At 40.7% G+C, this 22,485-nt stretch overlaps 1 protein-coding gene across 5 annotated transcripts in view; it reads right to left on the bottom strand.

Annotated features, from left to right (window-relative positions):
- The window catches only part of LOC114647802 (polymeric immunoglobulin receptor-like), a 97,973-nt gene that overhangs the window by 20,068 nt on the left and 55,420 nt on the right, over window positions 1-22,485 (bottom strand). For 2 of the 5 annotated variants that reach the window (XM_051924414.1, XM_028796445.2), the window contains 2 exons: window positions 16,090-16,416; window positions 11,296-11,736 (listed from right to left, as the gene is read on the bottom strand). The exons of 2 other annotated variants lie outside the window; for them this stretch is intronic. In XM_051924414.1, coding sequence (XP_051780374.1) covers window positions 16,091-16,416 — 326 coding nt within the window. In that variant the 3' untranslated portion in view covers window positions 11,296-11,736; window position 16,090. Of the gene's footprint in view, window positions 1-11,295; window positions 11,737-16,089; window positions 16,417-22,485 lie in introns of those variants that run through there. One more of the 5 variants, XM_028796446.2, reaches the window with a different exon arrangement.

The following is a 22,485-nucleotide window of genomic DNA, read 5'->3' as shown; positions in this document are numbered from 1 at the left end:
AAGGGACACTGAATATGAGCTGCAGTTGTCACTCATCTCTTTATAACAATTGATTTATTTCCTTGTTTTATTTCTTTATTCCTTCTTACCCAACCCATGTGTAGTAAGAGAAGGGTTGCACCTTTACAACTTAAAAAATATGTAAGCAACAAATGGATAAAAATAAAAAAAATTTAAGAGGGCTCTTCAGGCCGTGAAGGTCTAAAATGCAACTTTTTCAGCTTATGTATAAAGGTGGCCTTGACTCAGAGACAGCGTTACCTGTCAGCACCAGGCAGCCCATGGAGGTCTGAAAGGAGGCCATTACAGCTCATCCAGGCTGATAGTCAGAAGCTGCATGTCAGTGAACCTTAATGAACTCTGAATGTAACTACAGGTTTTAAAATATACCTTTAGGATGGCTGATGTCAGTGGTGGCTTAGGGCTTGTCAATATTTATACCAGGACATAATATGTACAGTACAGTCTATAAATGAGACAAAGTGGGACCATTGAGGTGATTCTATAAGGTTTCATCTGTCATGGAGCTGGTCATGTAAGGCAAGCAGAGAAGGATAAGTTGGAATGAAGTTATGAATGATGGATTTTGTTTTTTGGTTGTTTTATCCATATTTTGCATTTTTCTTATGTTCCTCCTTTATGTCTCTTCTTTTTTAAATGGTTTGGACAGACGCCTAGGTGTATAGTGATATCTTTTTGTTTTTGTTTTGTTACAGAATTGGAAAAACCACAAGAACATATAAACTCCATATGGATAGTTAAACACAGTGTTGTGCAAGTTCACAGCTCACAAGAACTACTCGCTCAAAGTTCAGTTCACAGATTAAAATTAATAAATTCACGTTCATAGTTCACCCTTTCAGTTTTGAACTAGTTCATGTTCAGATCATTTTGTATTTTTTAAGGAGTGAGAATAAATGACCCATGAGTTTACGTTTTTTCAATTTTGCATGCCTTATATTAGGTTATTACAGTGTTCTTGAATAAAATACATTAATTATGAAGACTTTTTTATTTAAATACACTTTATTGAGTTATACCCAGCAACAAACACGTATAACAATATATGCTAATATCCTCCCAGTCAAAAAGTAAATTACTGTAAATAGATGCAAGTATACATATAAATTACAACCGTGTGACCCAAATGGTGACTGTGGAACCAGCGTGTAAGAGAAGTAACTTATTACGCTGCCGGTCAAAATTCACGTCACATATTGTATGTCCAACGGGGAAAAATATCAAGTGGCCTCGTGAAGTACGTTTTCCTAAAGGCAAAAGAGGAGCTTCAGCACATGCTTGTGTCAGCAGGGGTGCTGCTTCAGCACAAGCAGGCAGACATAGACGGGGCCGATTTGATTTGACGTTATTTTTTCTGAATACAAATAAATAGCAAAAAATTTGTATGAAATAAATTTTCATAAAATTACACACATATTTGTGCTTTTCCGAATACTGTATTAGGATTCGGCTCCACCCCTACATTACAGGGTAAGGCAAAAGTTTATTCTGGACCTAAAGCAGATCCAAAATGTCACATAATACTGACCTAGTTCACGTTCAAGGTCTTCACTTGCAAATATGTTACGTTAAGTTCACCATTCTTAGAAAAATGAATGCACTCTTTTGAACTAGTTCATGCACAACACTGGTGAACCAGACTGGGAATAGAACCCTGGGTCCTTGAGCTGTTAGGTGACAGCAGCTTGAGCCACTGCTTTGACTATACTGTCCACATTTTTTTTTTCATGGACAATTATGGTCTTGCAATTGTGATTGATGGCCGGGGACCTTGTCCACTGGGAGACCTGGAGAAGCAGGGAACCGGGAGAGTGGCAAATCCTACCTACCCTGGGACACAAGATGGCAGCCCTCTGGGATTACATGGGAACCACAGAGCTGGGAAGCTCAAACCTGTGGGGACTGCCAGGGTGCACCTGAATGGTTCCAGAGCCATGGACTGTAGCACTTCCGCCACACCATGAAGTTCTGCAGGAAGGTCCTCAGGGAGCACATCTGGGTGCAATATAAAAGGGGCCGCCTCACTCCATTCAGGGAGCTGGAGTCAGGTGGAAGAGTGAAGAGAGGAGTGGCGGTCACAGAAGAAAAGAAAGTAAAGAAAGGACTGAGCTGTGTGAGAGATTGTGTCTGTTTTGGTGCACTGTCCATCTATGTCCGGGCTTCTTTTACACAATACGGAATAAAAATAAACAATATTGCAAAAGAGCAAATCTACAAATTTAAATCACATGCCAAGCCAGCACTTACTTGAAATAAGGCAGGTCACAAAGTACAGGGTGGGCTTCATCTTCGTTTCCTCTGGGCTGCTCTCCTAGGATTTCACTTCCACTTCATGCAGTAGTCTTGTGGAGAAAATGATGAATGCTTCCAAGTGGTGTTGTCAGAACAAAAAAATAAAAAGGTATTTGTGAGAAGCAAGATGTACAACATCTAGGAAGTAGCTGTGAGACGGCTTGTTTTCTTTGAAATAAGGAAGCTGCAAACCGCACTTTACATGCAATGCACAAAGCCCACTGTATCTCTTGTGGGTTAACGGAGAAATCAAGAAGTACTATTTCCATTTACACTTTCTTGTTAATTATTACAGCAATTTATTTATAATTATTTTGTTTCAGCCCAATAATGAAAAATAACACATAAATATAATTACATAACAATTTGTGATGGCGTTGTGCAGTGGACAGGGTTATTTTTTTTGCCATTTACCCAGTACTGCCTGAATAGACATCCACTCCTGTGGAAGAAAATTTTGAATACAGACAGACACCCCCCACTGGAATGCCCCGATTTAAGCAATAAAACACAGGCAGGAGAAAGCGTCAATCGTTATTCTTTATCTAAATCTCTGAAGAGGTAACAAGTGTATTACATGTTAGCCACATGTTAGGCACACTGCTACAAAGGAAAAAATGTCCTCAGGCTATCCTCTTTAATAAAATCCCTGCGTGCGTCCAGGTGTCCGTGTGTGGGTGTCTTCTGATGAAGTGCGCATGCGCGGGGCACGGTGCGATATTACTGTCAGAGAAAGTTAGAGGCGTTTTATGGAAATACAAACCAGTATTACTGCGAGAGAAAATTAAAGGTACACAATACAGTGACTCATATTACAGCCACATACAAGCCAGTATTACTGTGAGAGGAGATTAAAGGCTTATTACCGACGCGCACACCTGTATTACCGCCAGAGAAAATTATATTATATATTACAGACGTACAAGCCAGCAGACGTACAAGACAGTTTTACTGTCACAGAAAATTAAAGACACACAATACGCGGCGGCAGCCCACGAAGAACGGTCAGCTCAGCAAGTAAACATCAACAAAAGAAAGGCTGAAAGAAAGAAAAATACGACCAACAAAAAGAATGAGGTCAAAGTTCCTTGCCATTTAATATAGACTGTTCCTACTAATGTTTATGCACTACTGTTCTAGCGCCCGTTATTGTAACGGGCTAAATGACTAGTATTTATATAATTCATTGATTAGGTCACTTTTCTTTAAAAGGAATTCATTACAAATTCAGAAAACTTTTAACATGATTGGTTACACCTAGTTGCTATCAGGACATGCACAACTTGATTGATAGTCCTGTTTGTTTAGGATGTACGTGACTTTTTGAAAATGTATATTTTACATTTTTATTTTGAGGACCTGTGTGAACCTCAAGAAGAAGGAAAAAGAACAATGGCCTATATATATATTTATATATATATATTGTGAGACTTTCCCGGACACCACCAGTCGGAAACCACATCTTTATAAAAAGCACACGTTTATTTAATCACAAATAAACACAGTTCCACACAGCACACAATGCACTCACAGTAATAATCACCACTATAACTCTCTTTCTCAGTCTTTGGCCACCTTTCCTCTCCTCCTGGGAGCTTTGTCCTACTGCACTCCCGACTCTGGCTCCCAGACTGTAGGAAGGCGGCGCCTTTTATCCCTGCCCATATGTGCTCCAGGTGTCTGATGACGTCCATCCGGTAGCACTTCCTGGTGTGGCGGAAGTGCTGCCCTTTGCACCGGAAGCACTCCAGGCGTTCCTGGCATGTTCCTCCGCCATCTTGCCTAGTGTGATGGAAGTAACTATTTTCGAGTCCTACGAGGCTTGAGGCACCCCCTGGCGGTGGCCACGGGTCCCAACAGGCCAGAAGCTTTTTGTTCTTCTCTCATGGTCCTCTCCTGCTCCAGGTCGGTTGCCCCCTCGTGATCCGGAAGCTATTCTGCCACCTTCCGGTCCTTTTAGGCATCCCAGCCAGGTAATGACCCAGGGAATCTGCCATAATATATATATATATATATATATATATATATATATATATATATATATATATATATATATATATATATATATATATATATTTATATATATATTATGATCCAGCTTGGTTCAAAACAGGAAACACGTTTTATCATAGTGAATAAAAATAACAGTGTCAGCTTTTAAGCATAAGCTCAGAAGGATATGAGACTCAGACACATGCCAAGTGCACACATAGAGCAGGGTTAAAATTTAACTCTTACACTCCATGTGACCCTGATCTAGATAAGCAGGTAAGAAAATGAGCAGACATATGGAGAGTGTAAAAGAAAAATTAAATAATTGCAAGTTATGAACGGTTAAAAGCTGAACAAAGCTGTTTTGCTTTAGTAAAATGTTATTTATATGGGCGCCTGTCATAAGACAGGGTGAAGTAAGCTGACCTAGGGTAATTTCCTAACATTAGGAGCACATCTATTAAGACACGTACACAAAAAAGAAACAGATGGCCAGTTTTCTGCAAGATAAGATGAAATACTTAGATAAACAATATTATGCTGTTTCATAAGTAAGGAGAAGGAGAACATGCCAGAGAGCTGAGCATAAATGGAGAAAAACTAAACTGATTATCCACTATGAGATACTGAAGGCTAAAATAACAGAATACAACAACTTAGTCCACTTTGAGAGGCACTGCTATTTCTCTAAAATTATAAATAACAATGCTAGTAATCCCAGAGTCTTATTCTCCACGATTGATCGTCTGCTAAATCCAAGTCACTCAATGGAATACCTCCAAAAAACTTCCAGTGAAACTTGTGAGGCTTTTGCTGTATTTTTTAATTACAAAATTAATGATATTAGAAATAATATCTGATCCTCTTAAACCCCGGTACTCCATTTTAAACAAATTAAATTCTTTCACCAGGATAGATTTACCTGATTTATATAAAATAATTTCTCAACTGAGACCCTCCACCTGCGTCCTTGACCCAATACCAATAGGTTTTTTCAAAGAAGTATCGGCGTGCTAATTGACAGTATTCTTGACATAGTAAACTCGTCATTAGATACGGGGGTCTTCCCAGACTGTCTTAAGACTGCTGGAGTTAAACCCCTACTCAAGAAAAATAATCTCGACTTCTCTGCTTTTGAAAATTTTAGACCAATTTCTAACCTGCCTTAAGTAAAATTCTAGAGAAGGCAGTCATTATTCAGCGAAATGACCACCTCAATAAACATGCTATTCTTTATAAGTTTCAGTCGGATTTCAGAACAGATCACAGTACAGAAACTGCACTCGTTAAATTAGTAAATGACTTGCAGGTAAATGCAGACAGAGGCCGTTTATCTGTTCTCATCCTCTTAGATCCGAGAGCCACATTTGATGCCATTGATCAAAATATTCTTAGAAATCACCTTAGTCAATGGGTGGGCATCTCTGGCAGGGTCTTAAATTGGTTTGAATCCTACCTGGCAGGTAAGAATTCTTTGTTAGTTGTGGTAATTATACTTCAAAGACACATGATATCCTGTATGGTGTTCCACAAGGCTCTATCCTGGGTCCGCTGCTCTTTTCGATTTACATGCTTCAGTTAGGTCATATTAACTCGGGGCATAATGTGAGCTACCACAGCTATGCTGATGACACACAGCTGTATTTATCAATAGCGCCTGATGACCCTGACACTCTTGATTCACTGACACAATGTCTTACTTGTGTTTCTGAATGGATGAGTAATAATTTTATCAAACTAAATAAGGAGAAAACAGAAATTTTAGTGCTTGGCAAAAATAGATATAATGAGGGTATTAGAAATAAACTTGATGCATTAGGATTAAAAGTCAAGACGGAGGTAAAGAATTTCGGAGTAATTGACTCTGACCTGAATTTTAAATCACATATTAATCAGATTACTAGGACATAATTTTTTCACTTAAGAAATATAGCAAAAGTTAGATCTCTTATATCATTGAAAGATGCTGAGAAATTAGTTCATGCTTTTGTTTTCAGTCAGCTAGATTACTGTAATGCACTCCTCTCAGGACCACCCAAAAAAGACATCAATCGATTGCAACGAATGCAGAATGGAGCTGCCAGAATCTTAACTAGGAAAAGAAATCCAAGCACATCACCCCAGTCTGAGCGTCATTACATTGGTTACCTGTGTCATTTAGAATTGACTTTAAAATACTGCTTATGGTTTACAAAGTCTTAAATAATCTGCTCCATCTTATATTTCAGAATGTCTTTCACCTTACACTCCAAATCGTAACCTTAGATCTTCAAATGAGTGTCTGCTTATAATTCCAAGAGCTAAACTTAAAAGAAGTGGTGAGGCGGCCTTCTGCTGTTATGCACCTAAAATCTGGAATAGCTGACCAACAGGAATTCACCAGGCTGATACAGTGGAGCACTTTAAAACACTGCTGAAAACACATTACTTTAACATGGCTTTCTCATAGCTTCATCTTAGTTTAACCCTGATGCTCTGTATATTCAATTAATTATCATTATTATTCATGGTGGCTCCGAAACCTGTATTAATCCTTGCTTTTTCTTCTGTTCTTTTTCCGGATCTGCACCACCACCACCTAATCCAAGCACCGTGATGTCCTTACATAGATGGATTAAAGGCCAGAAGTCCACATGACCGTCATCATCAAGTTCTTCCATGAGAAGCCTGAATACAATGAGGACTGATTGTGAGGTCATTGATGTTAGGTAGAATTCCTAGAGGAGGCTGGGTGGTCTTCTGGCCTCGGTACCCCTACAGATTTTTTTTTTTCTCCAGCCATCTTGGAGTATTTTTTTTTGTTTTTTCTGTCCTCCCTGGCCATCAGATCTTACTTTTATTCTGTTAATTAGTATCGCGTAATTTTATTTTTTATATTTTGTCTTTTTTCTCTTTCTTCATCCTGCAAAGTACTTTGAGTGACATCATTTGTACGAAAATCCATTCATCCATCCATTTTCCATCCCGCTGAATCCAAACACAGGGTCATGGGGGTCTGCTGGAGCCAATCCCAGCCAACACAGGGTGCAAGGCAGGAACCAGTCCTGGGCAGGGCGCCAACCCACCGCAGGTTGTATAAAAATGCGCTATATAAATAAATGTTGTTGTTGTTGAGGAAGGAGGAAGGCTAAGAAAAAATAAAAATAAGCTGATTAAAAAATAAGATGCTCTTCTACTTTGCAAACTATGAATCCATGTACTCATCTGTGACTGAACAAAAGCTGATTGATTGAACTACTCCCGTCTTCCTCCGGAATCTCCTTCCTCAATAGAGATTTAATAAACAGCCCTGGACATTGGATCATGACCAACATGCATATTTAAATAAATCATAAGTTGTTAAATTTGCCTGATATTTTACATTAATGTGTTGCTTTTCATCCAAAGCTGGTGATTCCATTCATCCATTTTTTGGCACATTCGCATATGATGTGAAAAGCACCTACTGTAGTTGCTGTGTCTGTCTGTCTATCTGCGTGACACAATTTGGCTTCCAAATTTACGTCCAAAATCTTTTTTGCACAACGCTTTGTTTTCCTTGACATACACTCTCTTAAGTACAGTGCACTGTAGAAAAGTTTAAAGTTTCTAAATCTTCCATTGAAAGGCCCTGGCAAATTTTCAAATATACCTATCTATAAACAAAGAAACTTTGTTCCTACAATTAAACATTAGTTTATCATTTCAAGTTTACTTTGACAAAGGTGACCACATCTTTTACATTTTCCTCTTTTACTGATTTAATAGCTGCTCCTGATGGCAAACCATCTGCAGAATCCTACGCACTTGATGTGGGGATCTTTAGGAGGAGCTCCTGTGGTTTTTTTGTGTGACTCTCAGCCACAGCAGCTCACGTCTCCTTCTCCTTGAAATCAAGGTGGGTAAGTGACATGAGGTTCTCGCTCATAAAATTAAGCAATGCAAAACGCTTAATTTATGTAGAAATGAATAAAAGAGGAGGCGTAACTTTGGCTCCGTGACAGATTATGTATACAGTGAATAAGCTATAATCAGGATTTCTGTTACTCTAAAAATGTTGCATTATTTGCAGGTCATCTACTTCTTCTTTCTCCTAGCTTTTATCCCATATTTGTGCAGGGTCAGCTGTCAAACTGTTCCATCACAATTTGTTTCGATTTAGGATGAGGCCAAGCGCCCACCATAGCATCCATATTTCCATGACATGGAGTGTTTGCCCGTGCTTTTTGGAGGCTGACCAGCATTCAACCCTGTACATGGCCTCTGGTCGAACAACTGATTTGTAGATCTTCGACTTGAGGTATTTTGTGATCTTGCAATCACATAGTACTCCTATGACTTGACGCCATTTAAACCACAGCACGTTGGCTCTTGCTTGGGTATCTATTAGGGTGTTGCCATTCGAGCAGATGAGCATGTTAATATACTTGAACTCTGTGAGCTCTTGTTCATCAACGCTGATGGTGCCGTCTGTCTGCGTCCCGATCTTCTTTACTTTCAGTCATCGTCCATTTTCTTTAAGATGGATCTTCAATTGTTGTGTACACTCCTCAAGAGCCTGTCGAGACTCTTTTGTAAGAATGATGTCATCTACATATAGGAGCATCCACTGGTGTGGTGTTTGAAGGTCCTCCATAGCCATATGCATAAACAAGTTGAACAGCGTGGGCAAGAATGCCAACCCCTGCTGGACACCCAAATTAATGTTGAAAGGTGGTGACAGTCCAACTGAGCATGAGATAATGCTTGTGGCTTAATCGTAGATCAGGCAGGTCCATCTGATATAGGACTCTGGGACATTGTTTGACAGGAGTGCTCGCCATATCTGGTTTTAGGGAACACAATCAAAGGCCTTCTCCAGGTCAAAGAAGGCCATGTACAAATGCTTATTCTTCTTCCGATGTTTCTCCTTCAGAAGTCGGACAGCATGTATTGCGTCAGTCATACTCCGGCCACTGACAAATCCAAACTGCTTGTGTGTTACGGTGACAGTTTTCTGTATGGGTCTGTTCCGTACTTGCTCGAAGATCTCTCATGGTATGGAACAGCAGTTGGAGCAAGCAGTAGTTTGTACAATCACTGACGTTTCTCTTGCCTTTTCAGATTAGGATCGTAATGCTGGTGGGTCCAGGCTTTGGGGGCCTTTCCCTCTGTTAAACCTCAGTGCAGCTTTTAACACTGTCAGACATGACATTCTACTGTCCTGTATGGAGAACATTCTGGGTATTTCTTGCACTACACTCCAGTGGTTTAAGTCCTATCTGACTGAAGTCAAGAGTTTATTAGTCTGGGCAACAGCAGATCCAGCTCAGTGCCAGTCACACAAGTAATTCCTCAGGGCTCTGTCCTCGACCCTCTGCTCTTCAGTATCTATATGCTTCCCCTTGGCCATATTACTTGTAGCTTTGGACTGGATTATCATTGTTATGCAGATGATACTCAATTCTAATTCAATGTTAAAAGTAAAACTTTCTCAGCTCACAACTTGCCACAGTGAAATTAAAATCTGGATGGAGAAGAACTGTTTAAAATTAATCGCAACAAAATTGAACTCCTGCAAATTGGCACTAAAACACAACTTAAGAAAATGTGCTCATTTTCAGTCAATCTTGACGGTGATCTCATCACGCCTTCTTCTGAAGAAAGGAATTTTGATGTCACTTTTGATTCCTTCCTTTCTTATTCTGCCCACATAAAACACATCAAAAAAAGTTTGTACTTTCCCCTCCTCAACATATCCTGTGTTCTCTCTTTCCTCTCCTTTTCTAACGCTGAGAAACCTGTCCCTCCTTTTACCACATCCTGCATAGATTATTGTGACTCCTTACTAGCAGGTGCCCCTTCAGATCTTATATCACAGCTCCCACAGATTCAAAACTCTGCTGCAAGAGTCCTAACATGGACCAGCCACAGCGACCACATGACATCAATCCTGCTTCACCTTCACTGGCACCCTGTGTCTTACAGGATTGAATATAAAGTTCTCTTAATAACCTACAAAGCTTTAAGTGTAGGTTACAGTATATCCAGGAGCAAAGTGAAGGAATATCAGCCTTTATGTGTCTTGGTGATATCCGTGTGAATACACAGATGTTCTCAGGACAGCTGCGAGACATAATTTCTCTAATGTGTCCTATTTCTGCCCCAAGATCTCCACCTGGTTGGACATGCCCTAAATACTTCTGCAGGGAGGTGTCCAGGAGGCATTATGATCAGATGCCTGAACCACCTCAACTGGCTCCTGCTCTTCATCCGATCTCTAAGACTGAGCCCAGACATCCTGCATATCATTTCTGCCACTTGTATCTTCAACCTCGTTATTTTTGTCACTACCAAAAGCTCATAGCTATTGGTAAGAGCAGGAACGTAGATCAACTAGTAAATCGAGAGTTTTGCCATTCCACTTAACTCTCTCTTCGCTACGACTGACCAGTACAGTGTCTGCATAACTGCTGGTGCCACTCCAATCCACCTGTCACTCTCCCTTCTTTCCTCACTCATGAGCAAGACCCCAAGGACTTAAAGTCCTCCTGTTGCTGTAGCACCTCCTCCCCAACCTGAAGAGTTCAGTCCACACTCTTCTGGCTGAGAACGAAGAGGTACTGATCCTCATCCCACCCACTTCACACTGGGTTGCAATCCACCACAGCAGTGTGTGTTTTAACTTTAGGGGGGATCACATTACTCTATGCTAGGGTGTGAGAAATGGAGAGTCTGTCTGTTGTTTGATCCTCAGATTCAAGCGGAATGATGCAAATTAATTGAGTATCAAGAGGAAAATTTTAGAACATGAAATAAATCCAACATGACATGGAGACAACGTGCAAATTCCAGATATCAATGGACAGGGCCAATGGTCTCCAGAAGCTGGATATCACCATGCTAACCTGATGGATTGTGATTATACATAAATATCATAAATGATAATAGCTGTATCTCCATTAATCATACCCCTTTGAAGGGTTGCAAAGAATATAATCAGATACTGAAGAAATGAGCGTCACTCTCAGGTCAGCATATGAATCAAAGAGTACTTTATTGATTAGACTTTCGACAAAGGAGAGCAAAACAATAGGCTCTCCTTTATTTATTGACACTCTACCGAGGTAACTCTGACATCTCTATTTCAAAGTCAAGTGTACATTTACTATGTAAATCAAATACCCCAGACATAGCCAATCATTCTATCTCCATATGATCTAGTCCCGGTCATTGTCAGTGTCATTTGATTAGTTTTGATTGACAAGTTATATGTAATGACATTAAACAAGAACAAGTCATTAAGAGTAAAATAAGCAAATGTCCACACATTGTAATATAGTGCTTATTATTTTTCCAGTCTTCTATATCTCTCTCTTCTTCAGGCACCTACAAAGAAACTATTCCTCCAGATTTACAAATCTTTAGGTCATCTTGGTTAAAGATCAGGTCAGGCAAGGCCATCATTTAAACCTGAGGAGGAAAAAACAAAGATACAGAAGTCAAGGAAGAACTTGGATAGATGCGTAAAAGAGTGTTCTTCAGACTGGAGTCCTAACTATCAATTGCCTAAGATGGTCGGTCTTAGGCAGAGAAGAAGAGGTGGGTCCAGGTGGACAGACACCATAAGTGATGTTGGTGGAAGGGACCTGTCAATCTTCCAGTCTGAAGAGGGAAGAAAAGAATGAACGTCATCACACAGCGCCATCTTCTTGAACGATGGAGAATTACCATCACTGACACCCTTAAACTGTCTCCTAGTCACTATACACTAGCGTAAGTATTATCCAGTTACATCAATAGTGTGATCAGATTGCTTTAAGGAACTGTAGACCGTTCAAGTAAGCTTAATTGTTCTATTGGCGAAGTGGCAGATACACTTTTTGAGCAAAAAATGGGAGATGCACACAAAAAAAAACGTAACAAAGGAAGAAAACACAATGAAACCGAAGCCCAATATGAGAGACAACAATCGTGGTTGACAGAAGATAGATAGATAGATAGATAGATAGATAGATAGATAGATAGATAGATAGATAGATAGATAGATAGATAGATAGATAGATAGATAGATAGATAGATAGATAGATAGATAGATAGATAGATAGATAGATAGATAGATAGATAGATAGATAGATAGATAGATATGAAAAGCACTATCTATCTAATAGATAGATAGATAGATAGATAGATAGATAGATAGATAGATAGATAGATAGATAGATAGATAGATAGATAGATAGATAGATAGATAGATAGATCATATTGACAGCCAGCCAATCAGAGTATCTAACAATCATGTGTTGCAAAACCACTGCATAGAAATTTATAATAAATCTGCCTCATCTTATAGCGACATCAGAAGAGAACAAAGCAACATCAGAGGAGGGCGAGAGCAACGTCAGGAGGGGGCACCAGCCATCTGAGACCTCTTTCATCTGATCGTCAGCAAAGCATCTCATTAGCAACTTTGAGTGTTAGATCGATGCCGCCCTGGGACATTCAACCTTGACATCTTTACTTTTTCGTAAGCTTTTTCTAAAGACCATATATATCCAGACTTTGCTCTCCACATTTTCTTTTATTCTTTTTCTCTACTGGTATTATTATTCATGTAATAAATACCATGCTGCTTTTAACTTTCTATACTTTGTCTTTATATTTAGAGTGATTGAGGTAATAAGGTAATTTTTATTAAGAGCATCTAGAGGAGTCGGAAGTTTGTAATACGCTCTGATCTTCAAGGTTTATTAAGGCTGAGGGTGAGAGCTCCACCCAATAGCAGGGAACAGTACGTAAAGTAATATATTCTTGGTTGATAAATGGCCTATAGCCAAGGATGTTGAGCCTTTGTGTCTATATATATAATTCTCTAAGCAGCTGCCAGAGCAGGCAAGACACCCATGAAAGCACGCAGGAAGGAGCCACGCCCACACCCATGAAAGCACGCAGGAAGGAGCCAAGCCCACCAACTCTAAGACCATTGGATACGACAAAAACTCGCAGAGCCACGCCCACCAACTCGGACGCGATGCCTCGGAAAACACGCCGTCATTTCTGTTTGTCTGTGCTACAGTCCACATGCAGCTCTGAGCCACGTTGACTTTTCGGTTACGACGCACGGCCGCGTGCAACATCGCAAACTGTTTTACATGCTACATACAGCAATTCGCATCCGTGACAAACATGCGTCTTCTTAGATGGTCCTGCACGAACACGGAAAACGTTTCCCCGCCCACCAACACTCCTTATTCCCCGGCCCACGTCCACTCTCCCTCTCTAGGCATTCCCACTGCCTGCTCATGTGCCCGGACGCAACAACTCACCGACCACCCCGTAAGTCTCTTTCGTCTGTGCTAGGAGTCCACATGCACCTCTGAGCCACGTTGACTTTTCATTATTCTTTTCGGTTATGACGCACACACCACCATCGCAAACTGTTTTACACGCCATGGTCTTTGAGTTGGTGGGCAGGTCTCCGTGAGTTGCTCTTGTGAGCGGGCACATGACCAGGCGGTGTGTATGCTTTGAGAAAGAGGGTGGACGCGGCAGGACCATGTAAGAAGAGGCATGTTTGTCGCGGATGTGAATTGCTGAATGCAGCGTATAAAACAGTTTGTGAGGGGTATCCCATGGGATCCTTAAAACAATCCTTTAAAACTGAGGTTAAAACACAATGAAGGAAGCAGTCTTTAAAAACCAATAAGCCCTGTGCCTCTGTTTTATTAGCGTCTCACCTGCTTCACCGATGCAGGCCCTGCAACAGTTGAGACGCTCTCTCAGCAGCTGACCTTCTCTGTGCCTGACTCCACTATAGGCTGCAACAAAATTATGAAAGTACGGGCGCATTTGTTTCACACAAGCTGTGTGTGTGGGTGGGTTGGTGTTAGTTAGTTAATTAGTTACTCAAAGGATTTCAAGATTTAATATGCACAAGCGGTAACACTGCAAAAGCAGCCCAAACCGGAAAAGGCGGCTGGCAAAAAGTGGCCGGCAAATTAAACACGTGTGCATTGTATTACTGAAAGCGGCGTTACGGATTTTGCAAATGTTCATTTTTTTCCCTCTGCTTAAAAAACATTTAAAAAGCGGTGTGATTATGCAGCGTATACTACGCCACTGGTTGGTATGCAGCGTGTAAAACAGTTTGTTTGTCGTGGATAATTTGCCTTTTACTATTACACAAAGACAATTTCCTGTTAATACTTCGTTACATTGATATAGCGGTGTTCTCAGTATTCAAAACACTATCCACACAGGGAGGAACCGGGAAGCGAAATCACAATCTTCCACAGTCTCCTTACTGCAAAGCAGCAGCACTACTACAGCGCCACAAGGCAGTTAATAGAATACACCGGGCTCGATTTTGTTTTCACTTCTGTTTACAGAGATCGGGTCGTAGATAGCATTGTTGCAATGTTACTTTTCTTGGTGGCTTATTACATTACGGATGTTTCACATGTTCATTTTTTCCCCTGTGCTTAAAAGACATTAAAAAAGTGTTTCTCAACTGTGACTCCGGAATATCTCAGTACGCAAGCTATATTAAGCGTCAACAACGAAGACTCGCTACACCTTAATCTACAGTACAAGTACTGACACTTATCCCTACCGACGAAGTAACTTTCACCAGTGTGGCCTTCTTCGTCACAGACGATCCCGCTTTCAGTCACGGACAATTATATGTTCCTCTCTCCAGAGGTCTATCTTTTCATTCACTCACAGTGGTATCCACAAACCCACCCCATTTGGACAACGGTATCGTTCAGAAAGTGTTCACCCATCAATACATAATTATGCAGCGTATGCTACGCCGCGGGTTGGCAAGTGTTTAAATATAGTGCTAGAAATGAAAGTAATATTTAAGTCTGAGATATATTTAAAACATTATATGTTGTTCATGCCAACAATAAGTAAGTCTCTTGAAGTGCTAAGAGGTAAGAAGTTATGTTATTCATAGGGCACTTGTGTGGTTTAAAATGCTTGAGATTAACCAGTTGTGTGTGTGTCATTTATAGGGCAATGCTAAGGTTCTGTGTGTATGCGTATATCTATGTATGCGGATGTTAATCTTAAGGTGCGACAGTAGACCAACCCAGTAACAAACCTGACCAGTACACTTATCCCTGAAGAAAATAGGTAAAGGGTAAGTAGAGGGAAATATCACGATAACACACCATCAAAGAGAATGTTTTTTTTGTTTGTTCACTTCAGTCAGTAATACATCAAGGTCGCATTCAATGAAGTTTCATTTGCTGTCCTCTCCCATGGGATGTAGTAAAGATGTGACTCAGGAACTTGGCTAAATCTATATGGTGATTAAATCATAAATATTCAAAAAAAAGTGATTTTAAACCATATATGGTTACCGACCAAAAAAGACAAGTGCAATTTTATTATTATGCGCATTACAAAATACAGTCCAATAGATGAAACGCTGCACACATTAAAGTTGAAGTCCACGTTTATTACTTAGATTTCAAAACATCTTAGACAGATACCACAACTAGTTTTATCATAAAGGGCTAAATTAGATTTACACTGAATTGCCTTCACTGTTAAGGGACTCATATAGCTGTTCTAGAAAAGATCAGACCCTCTGAGCCTTCCCCTTTGTTAACGTAATTTATGGAATTGAAGCACTGTACACACTTGGTCGAAAGCTCAGATCACCTGGCTCAAGTGCTCAGAGCACTTCCATGGGTTGAGCCTTCCTTTTAGGGAGTAATTGAGCCTAGCAAGGTTGTGACAAAGCCATCAAGAGACAGACAGGACACTCAAATGTGTTGGTTGAAGAACTGGTGTTAAATCAGAAGCTGTTCTTACCCTAGTGGACGGTGAGCTTGACCTCGGTGTAGTCATCGTTCATGGTCCGCTCCACTGCACACCAGTATGTCCCAGAATCACTGTGTCTCAACTCATTGATGGTTATGGTAAAAACTCTTGCAGCGGTGTTGTCATACAGAGAGTATCGACCCCATGTCACCAGAGTGTTGGGTTTGTTTGCTCTGATCAGGGCATTGTTCCGCTTATATCTTACTTCAGTCAGGTATTTCTCGTAATTTTCAAACCCTTCTGGATATCTGCAGTTAATTTTCACAATTCCTCCTTCAGTACCATGGACTTTAATCACTTCATCAGAGGTTGTGAGTTCTAAAATTGGAAAGAAAGTAATACTGAAAATGAGTTAATTTCTAATTCATTTCCCTTTCTCCCTTATATTATTATTTCTGCTACTTCGATTGATCTTTCTTTCTTAGTTTTCTGCTTCTTTCTCTCTCATCTTTTCCAAGCAAGCCCTTACTGTAGATGACTATGAAGATCCTGCCACACGTCTCATTCAACTCATCAATCCCTTTCTGCCTGTTGATCTGACCTCAAGCCCTGAACCCTGAACAGAAGATGCCCGCTTTTTACTGCATTCTTCCACATCACCTTCTTTTCTCCTTGTGTTCACATAATGTCATCTTTGTGATCGGGCTTTCTTTTTTTCATTTATGTTGTAATATCAGTGATTTTTGGAAAGCATCTTATAATATGAACTGAGTGTTATATGAACAGAAGTTATATGTGTGGCCTAGTGGGAAAGGCAATAGACATACATGTTCTTCAGTCCTTGGCACACTAAAAAGTCTTAATGTCTTTCATAGTCCCTCAGTCTCCAGCGCCTCAGCAGTGATGAGGTTGACTTCTGTAATGATGCACTCAGAACTAGGAGTTTCTTCATTGACAGAGGATATATTTCTCATATTGTGGACAGGGCCCTCCCTCAATCAAGCCAAGAGTAGACCTCATAACATCTACTCTAAGAGGAACCCTGATAATGAAGCCTGCATTCTGCTCATCCTCCCATTCCACTTTAACACTTTGTATCTCCCTAAGGGTTATCAAACAAAATGTCCTCATTTTGCACAGGATCCATTATTCCTAACATTCCCTTGATATCCTTCCATCAACTACCTAACCTACACAAAGTTCTTGTCCACAGCTCACTTTACAGAGGAGAGCTATATTCCTCAACAGGCACTTTGATTTGTAACAGAAGCCACTGTGTCACTTGAAAATACAGTATGTCACCAACAATACTCTTATATTTGGTACCACCGGTAAATTCAATAAGAAACAACAGACCTCTTGCTGGTATAAAAATCTCATTTACTGCATTTCTTGGACAAAGCATTCCGCCATCTACATATGTGAAACGAGGAGACAGTTAGCAGACTGTTTCAGGAAGCTTGTTCAAGCAGTTAAAGTCAAAGACATTACAAAGCTAATTGTATAACACTTCATATCCCTTTAGCATAGCCATAGCGATCTTTCATTTGTGTTCTTTAATGATTAATTTCAAAGAAAAACAGAAGACGCTTCTGGTTCTTACCCAGGAATTAAATAATTCTCCAGGTCTTAAGACTGACTCGTTTCTATATCTCTCCCTTGGACTGCTCTAACCACAGTTTTTTTTTTCTCACCTGCCTTTACTGTGTCCCCCCGTTCACCTTCTAAATTTGTTACTTGCTCTTTTCTGTTCCGTTGAACACCTGATGAAGGCTCTACAGTGGTACGTTGTGCCTTCAAACTTATTTTCTTTTCAAAATGGAAATAATCTTTAACTTTTTTACTTTCTTGTACACATAGTATTGTAGTCATCCAAAGATTGAATCTCGACATTTCAGACCTCCCTGACTTTCTCGTATATGAAGTGTAGGGAAAGTATTGGAATCCTCCAAAAATTTCATTTCAAGATTTTGATAAATCTTGACGTTTTAGACCTCCTTGAGATCGAAAATACCATTTTTGGAATTATGTCTGTGTGTGTGTGTGTGTGTGTGTGTGTGTAAACACGATAACTTGAGGACGCTTTTACGCAGGTCAAACAAATTTTGCATACAAGTATTAGGTACAAAACATAGATTTCCATCAACTTTTGGGCTATTTCCATTAACCGTAAGTGGTACTTTACCTTTTATTCATGCAGCTGCAGAGTCTTATTTATTCTGTGGACGAAGACTTAGACAAGACAGCAGGTGTGGTCATATAGCAGCTTTATTTTTCATCGTCACAGTGAGCAGAGTTTCAGAAAAGCAGGCAATCAATATTACATGACAGCGTCAGGGCTCTTCTGAACCCCATCTGTTGGGTGGGGCAAAGTTTTTATACCCCTAGAATGCGTGATTTAATATCATTATGAAATGCAACAGTCAACACTTCTATTTTACACAATCCTTGAGCCCCTTCAACGCCCCTTGTGCGACGTGATTTCTTGGCCCCTTTGTTATGGCGTTCAGATGTAAATTAAAGGAAAACGTGATAAGGCAGACTCATGTGTGGAATGCTTAGACCTTGAGTCCTTTGGACAAATATTTTTCTGTTTGCTCAGCAAAGCATGCTTTTACATAATGTATGGTTTCGTAAAGCTTACTTCTCAGACATGAATTAGTACAAGGGAATGAAGAGAGCATTCATCTTCCAGAATTCAACTTTACCTTTATAATAATTGTTCAATATATTATTAATTTGATTTTATTTGTTGTTGATGGTTCTTTAAAGTACATAATATCTTTATATATAATATGCTATCATGGCTGTTCGTGTGTCTGTCCGGGATTTTAAATCACCTGTAGCTCACAAACTGTTTGACCTATTGACCTGAAATTTGGTGCACATATACTACGTGACGTCTACTTTTTTGCTTTCAGGATGATGATTGACCTCCAAGGTTATTCCTCTTTTCATTTTTATTTTATGTTATTGTAAAATCAACTCTCAGCAGCACGCCGCAGGGCGGCCGCGCGGCTCATGCATACTGGCGCCGTTCTCATCTCTACCACCTTCACTGTCACTTCCCCTACCTCTTCATATCCTAAATTTTTCCTGAGGCAGTTGAACACTTAAGTGCCAGCTTAAGTGAAAAATTAAAGAAAACATACTAAGTAATTGCAACACAAACACCGACTTAATTGGTTTTAACGCGAAAAGATGCTGACGAAAGAAGAGAAGTAGCAGGCCACTGGGGTGGAGAAAAGAAGAGCTGCTCAGGAAGCAGTAACCGCATCAACCTCTGAGAAAACGAATGCTAAACGTACAGAGAAACAGGATGAGAACTAGGAATGCACAATTCAAGTGTATTCACTGCACGTTATCATGCAGTGCGCCATTACTGGTAAAAATGTAATCATTGTCTTGCTATTTACTCATCAAATATCCATTTCCATATCTGAGTAAACAAGAAAGTCTAGGGGAGACCACTCCAGAATTTTCCTTAATAGGTTCCATAGTTGCTGGTGCAATTTCCACCCATGACTATATGCCCCCTTGGCAAACTCTATAGGACCATTAACACTTGTGCCATTAGAATTAGGAGCCGCTTTAACCCTCAGACTGCTGAACTTTCACACGTATTGACCATTGCATAAGTGAACCTGATTTGTGTTTTTCACATCCATCAAATGATCATCCATCTGTTCATCCATCTGAATCCAGCAGGGGGCTTACGTTCCCAGGGAATATGTTTGTTATGGTCTTTTCTTACTTTTAGAAAGCTTTTGAAAATCTATAATCTGAATAAGGGTAGCTAATTCTTTCTTATGTTCTTTCATATCTACCCCTCTACCTTTTTCAAATCCTGTGTTTCTCTGGTGTGTATCTCAGATCAGCTAACTGTGCCAGCACAATGTCAGACGTCCCATTTATTGTCTTTGCACAGACTCATCATTATCTGAAATAAGGCCTATTAGTGTTATGTCATCTGCAAATTTAAGAACTTTGCCAGATGAATCGCCAGAGGTACAGTCATCTGTATGAAGTGAGAAGAGTATTGGGGAAAGCACACATCCTTGCACTGCACCAATACTAAAGATTAATGGGTTAGATATGTGTGTGCCCAACCACATGTACTGTTTCCTATCTGTAAGAAAGTCTGTGATCCAAAGGCAGATTGAAGAGTGCAGCAGAGAGGTGAAGAAAAGAGTGTAGACAGGGTGAACTGGGTGGAGAAGAGTGGCATTGTGTGATAGAAGAGTACTTGCAAGAGTGAAAGGGAAAGTCTAAAAAATGGTACCATATGTTGTATGGTTTGAAGACACTGATGAAAAGACAGTGGCGGAATTGAAGATGCTACAATTTTCACTTGGAATAACGAGGGTAGACAGGATTAGAAATAGAGTATATTAGAGAGTGTGGAACGCGGCTGGGGGTGGTACCCAGCCAGGACACCCAAGAGGACCGGAGGAGGGCTTGCGACGACCCTGGTTGCTTTGGGGACCACGGATACAGAGCTGTGAAGCTCAACCCTGTAGGGGCCCGTGGTCACCGCCAGGGGGCGCCCGAATGCCTTGGAAGCCCTGGACCTCAGCACTTCCGCCACACCCGGCAGTGCTGGGGGGAAGAGGAGCAGAGACACCCGGAGTGCTTCCAGGGATGCAGCCGGCACTTCTGCCACACTGGGGCGTGTCGGTGGAAGAGTGCCGGAACACACCTGGAGCACATCCGGAGGAAATATAAAAGGGGCCGCCTCCCTTCATTCAGGGCTGGAGTCGGGAGAGAAGAGAAGACAAGGTCTGGAGGAGCGACAGGGAGGCAGCCTGAAGAAGAGGTTGTTGGCCTGGACTTTGGGGGAGTCTGTGGGTTGTGTGGCACTTTAATTGTAAATAGGACTTGTAATTAAAAAACATGTTGTGGTGCATAATACCATGTCTGCCTGTCTGTGCCCGGGGCTCGTTCCACAAGAGACAACACAGGTACGACAGTGTGGTGACCAAGTGAGAGATTCTAGTTTGAGATAGTTTGGGTACGTGCAAAAAAGAGATGAGGAGTACATCGGGAAAAGAATGTTGAGGGTATAACTGCCAGGCAAGAGGAAAAGAGGAAGGCCAAAGAGGAGGTTTATGAATGTGGTGAAGGAGGACAAGAAGGCAGTCGGTGTGGCAGAAAATGATTTGAAAGATAGGGATAGATGGAGACAGATGATCCTCTGTAGTGATCCCTAAATGGCAGCAGATGAAAGAAGAAGTATCTATTTCACTGACATCTTGTAAAGCACTTTGAGCTGCATTTTTTGTATGAAGATGAAATAAATGTTGTTGTTATTGTTGTTGTTGTTGTAACAAATTAAAAAGACTTGAAATTATTAGAGTTTCCAGAAGACTGGGAGGTCCTAAGCCGTAGTTTGTTTAGTTTATACGTAACTCAGGTCTTCAACAGGAGGGAGTATTACAGTATTTGCCTGTCTGATACACATAACTCGAGGAGGGCTGCAAGCAGGTCATTACTGTTTCTCTAGGCCAGCAGGTGGCAGTAAAATACTTCGAGCTGAGACAGGTGAATTTCCCATCGGGATTAATAAAGTATCTATCTATCTATCTATCTATCTATCTATCTATCTATCTATCTATCTATCTATCTATCTATCTATCTATCTATCTATCTATCTATCTATCTATCTATCTATCTATCTATCTATCTATCTATCTATCTATCTATCTATCTATCTATCTAGGTAACACTCAGCTACTCCAGACAGACAGAAGATAGACTGGAAACCTTCTAGTCTTCTTAAAGTTTGCTCTGGGTTGTTGTTTCTTTATCGACTGCTATACAAGTGTAACCCTAGGCAGAAATTTAGAGTCAAGCCGATAGCATACCGTTGTTGTATATGACCGGCCATTCATCCCGGCCAATACCCCCAGGCCACCAGATGGAGCCCTCCCTGCAGCATGGAGGTGCCCCGAATGCCAGCAGGGAATCATGGACATTGGAGTCTTTATTCACAGCCCTGCTGGATACCATGGGGGCTGCCAGAGGATGCTGCAGAAAGGCTCAAGGAATATTTTCCCTACAGCCCGGAAGTACGTCCCAGTCACGAGGACAGAAGAAATGACGTACTTCCGGGTTGAAGAACAAGGAGTTTTCACCTGACCCGGAAGTGTTACAAAGTCACATGAACAGAAGGAGAGAAACACTTCTGGGTCAAGGACTATAAAGGACTATGGGAAACCCCAGCGAGTTGAGCCAAGTTGGGAGGAAGGGTGACTGAGCTGCTGGGAGGTGTGGAGGATTATTGTTATTGTGAATTGTATTGTGATTATTGGATTATTGATTTATTATTGGATAGTGGAGGTGGAGGTGCTTTGTACATGTATTTCTCCAAATAAAATAATTCATTGGACTTTTATCTGGTGTCTGGCGTCTGGTCCGAGGATTCATGGGGATGACAGCGCCCCCTAT

The sequence above is a fragment of the Erpetoichthys calabaricus genome, chromosome 3 (genome assembly GCF_900747795.2).
Source record: "Erpetoichthys calabaricus chromosome 3, fErpCal1.3, whole genome shotgun sequence".
Taxonomy (NCBI): Eukaryota; Metazoa; Chordata; class Cladistia; order Polypteriformes; family Polypteridae; genus Erpetoichthys; species Erpetoichthys calabaricus.
This window is presented reverse-complemented; position numbering and strand designations above follow the sequence as displayed.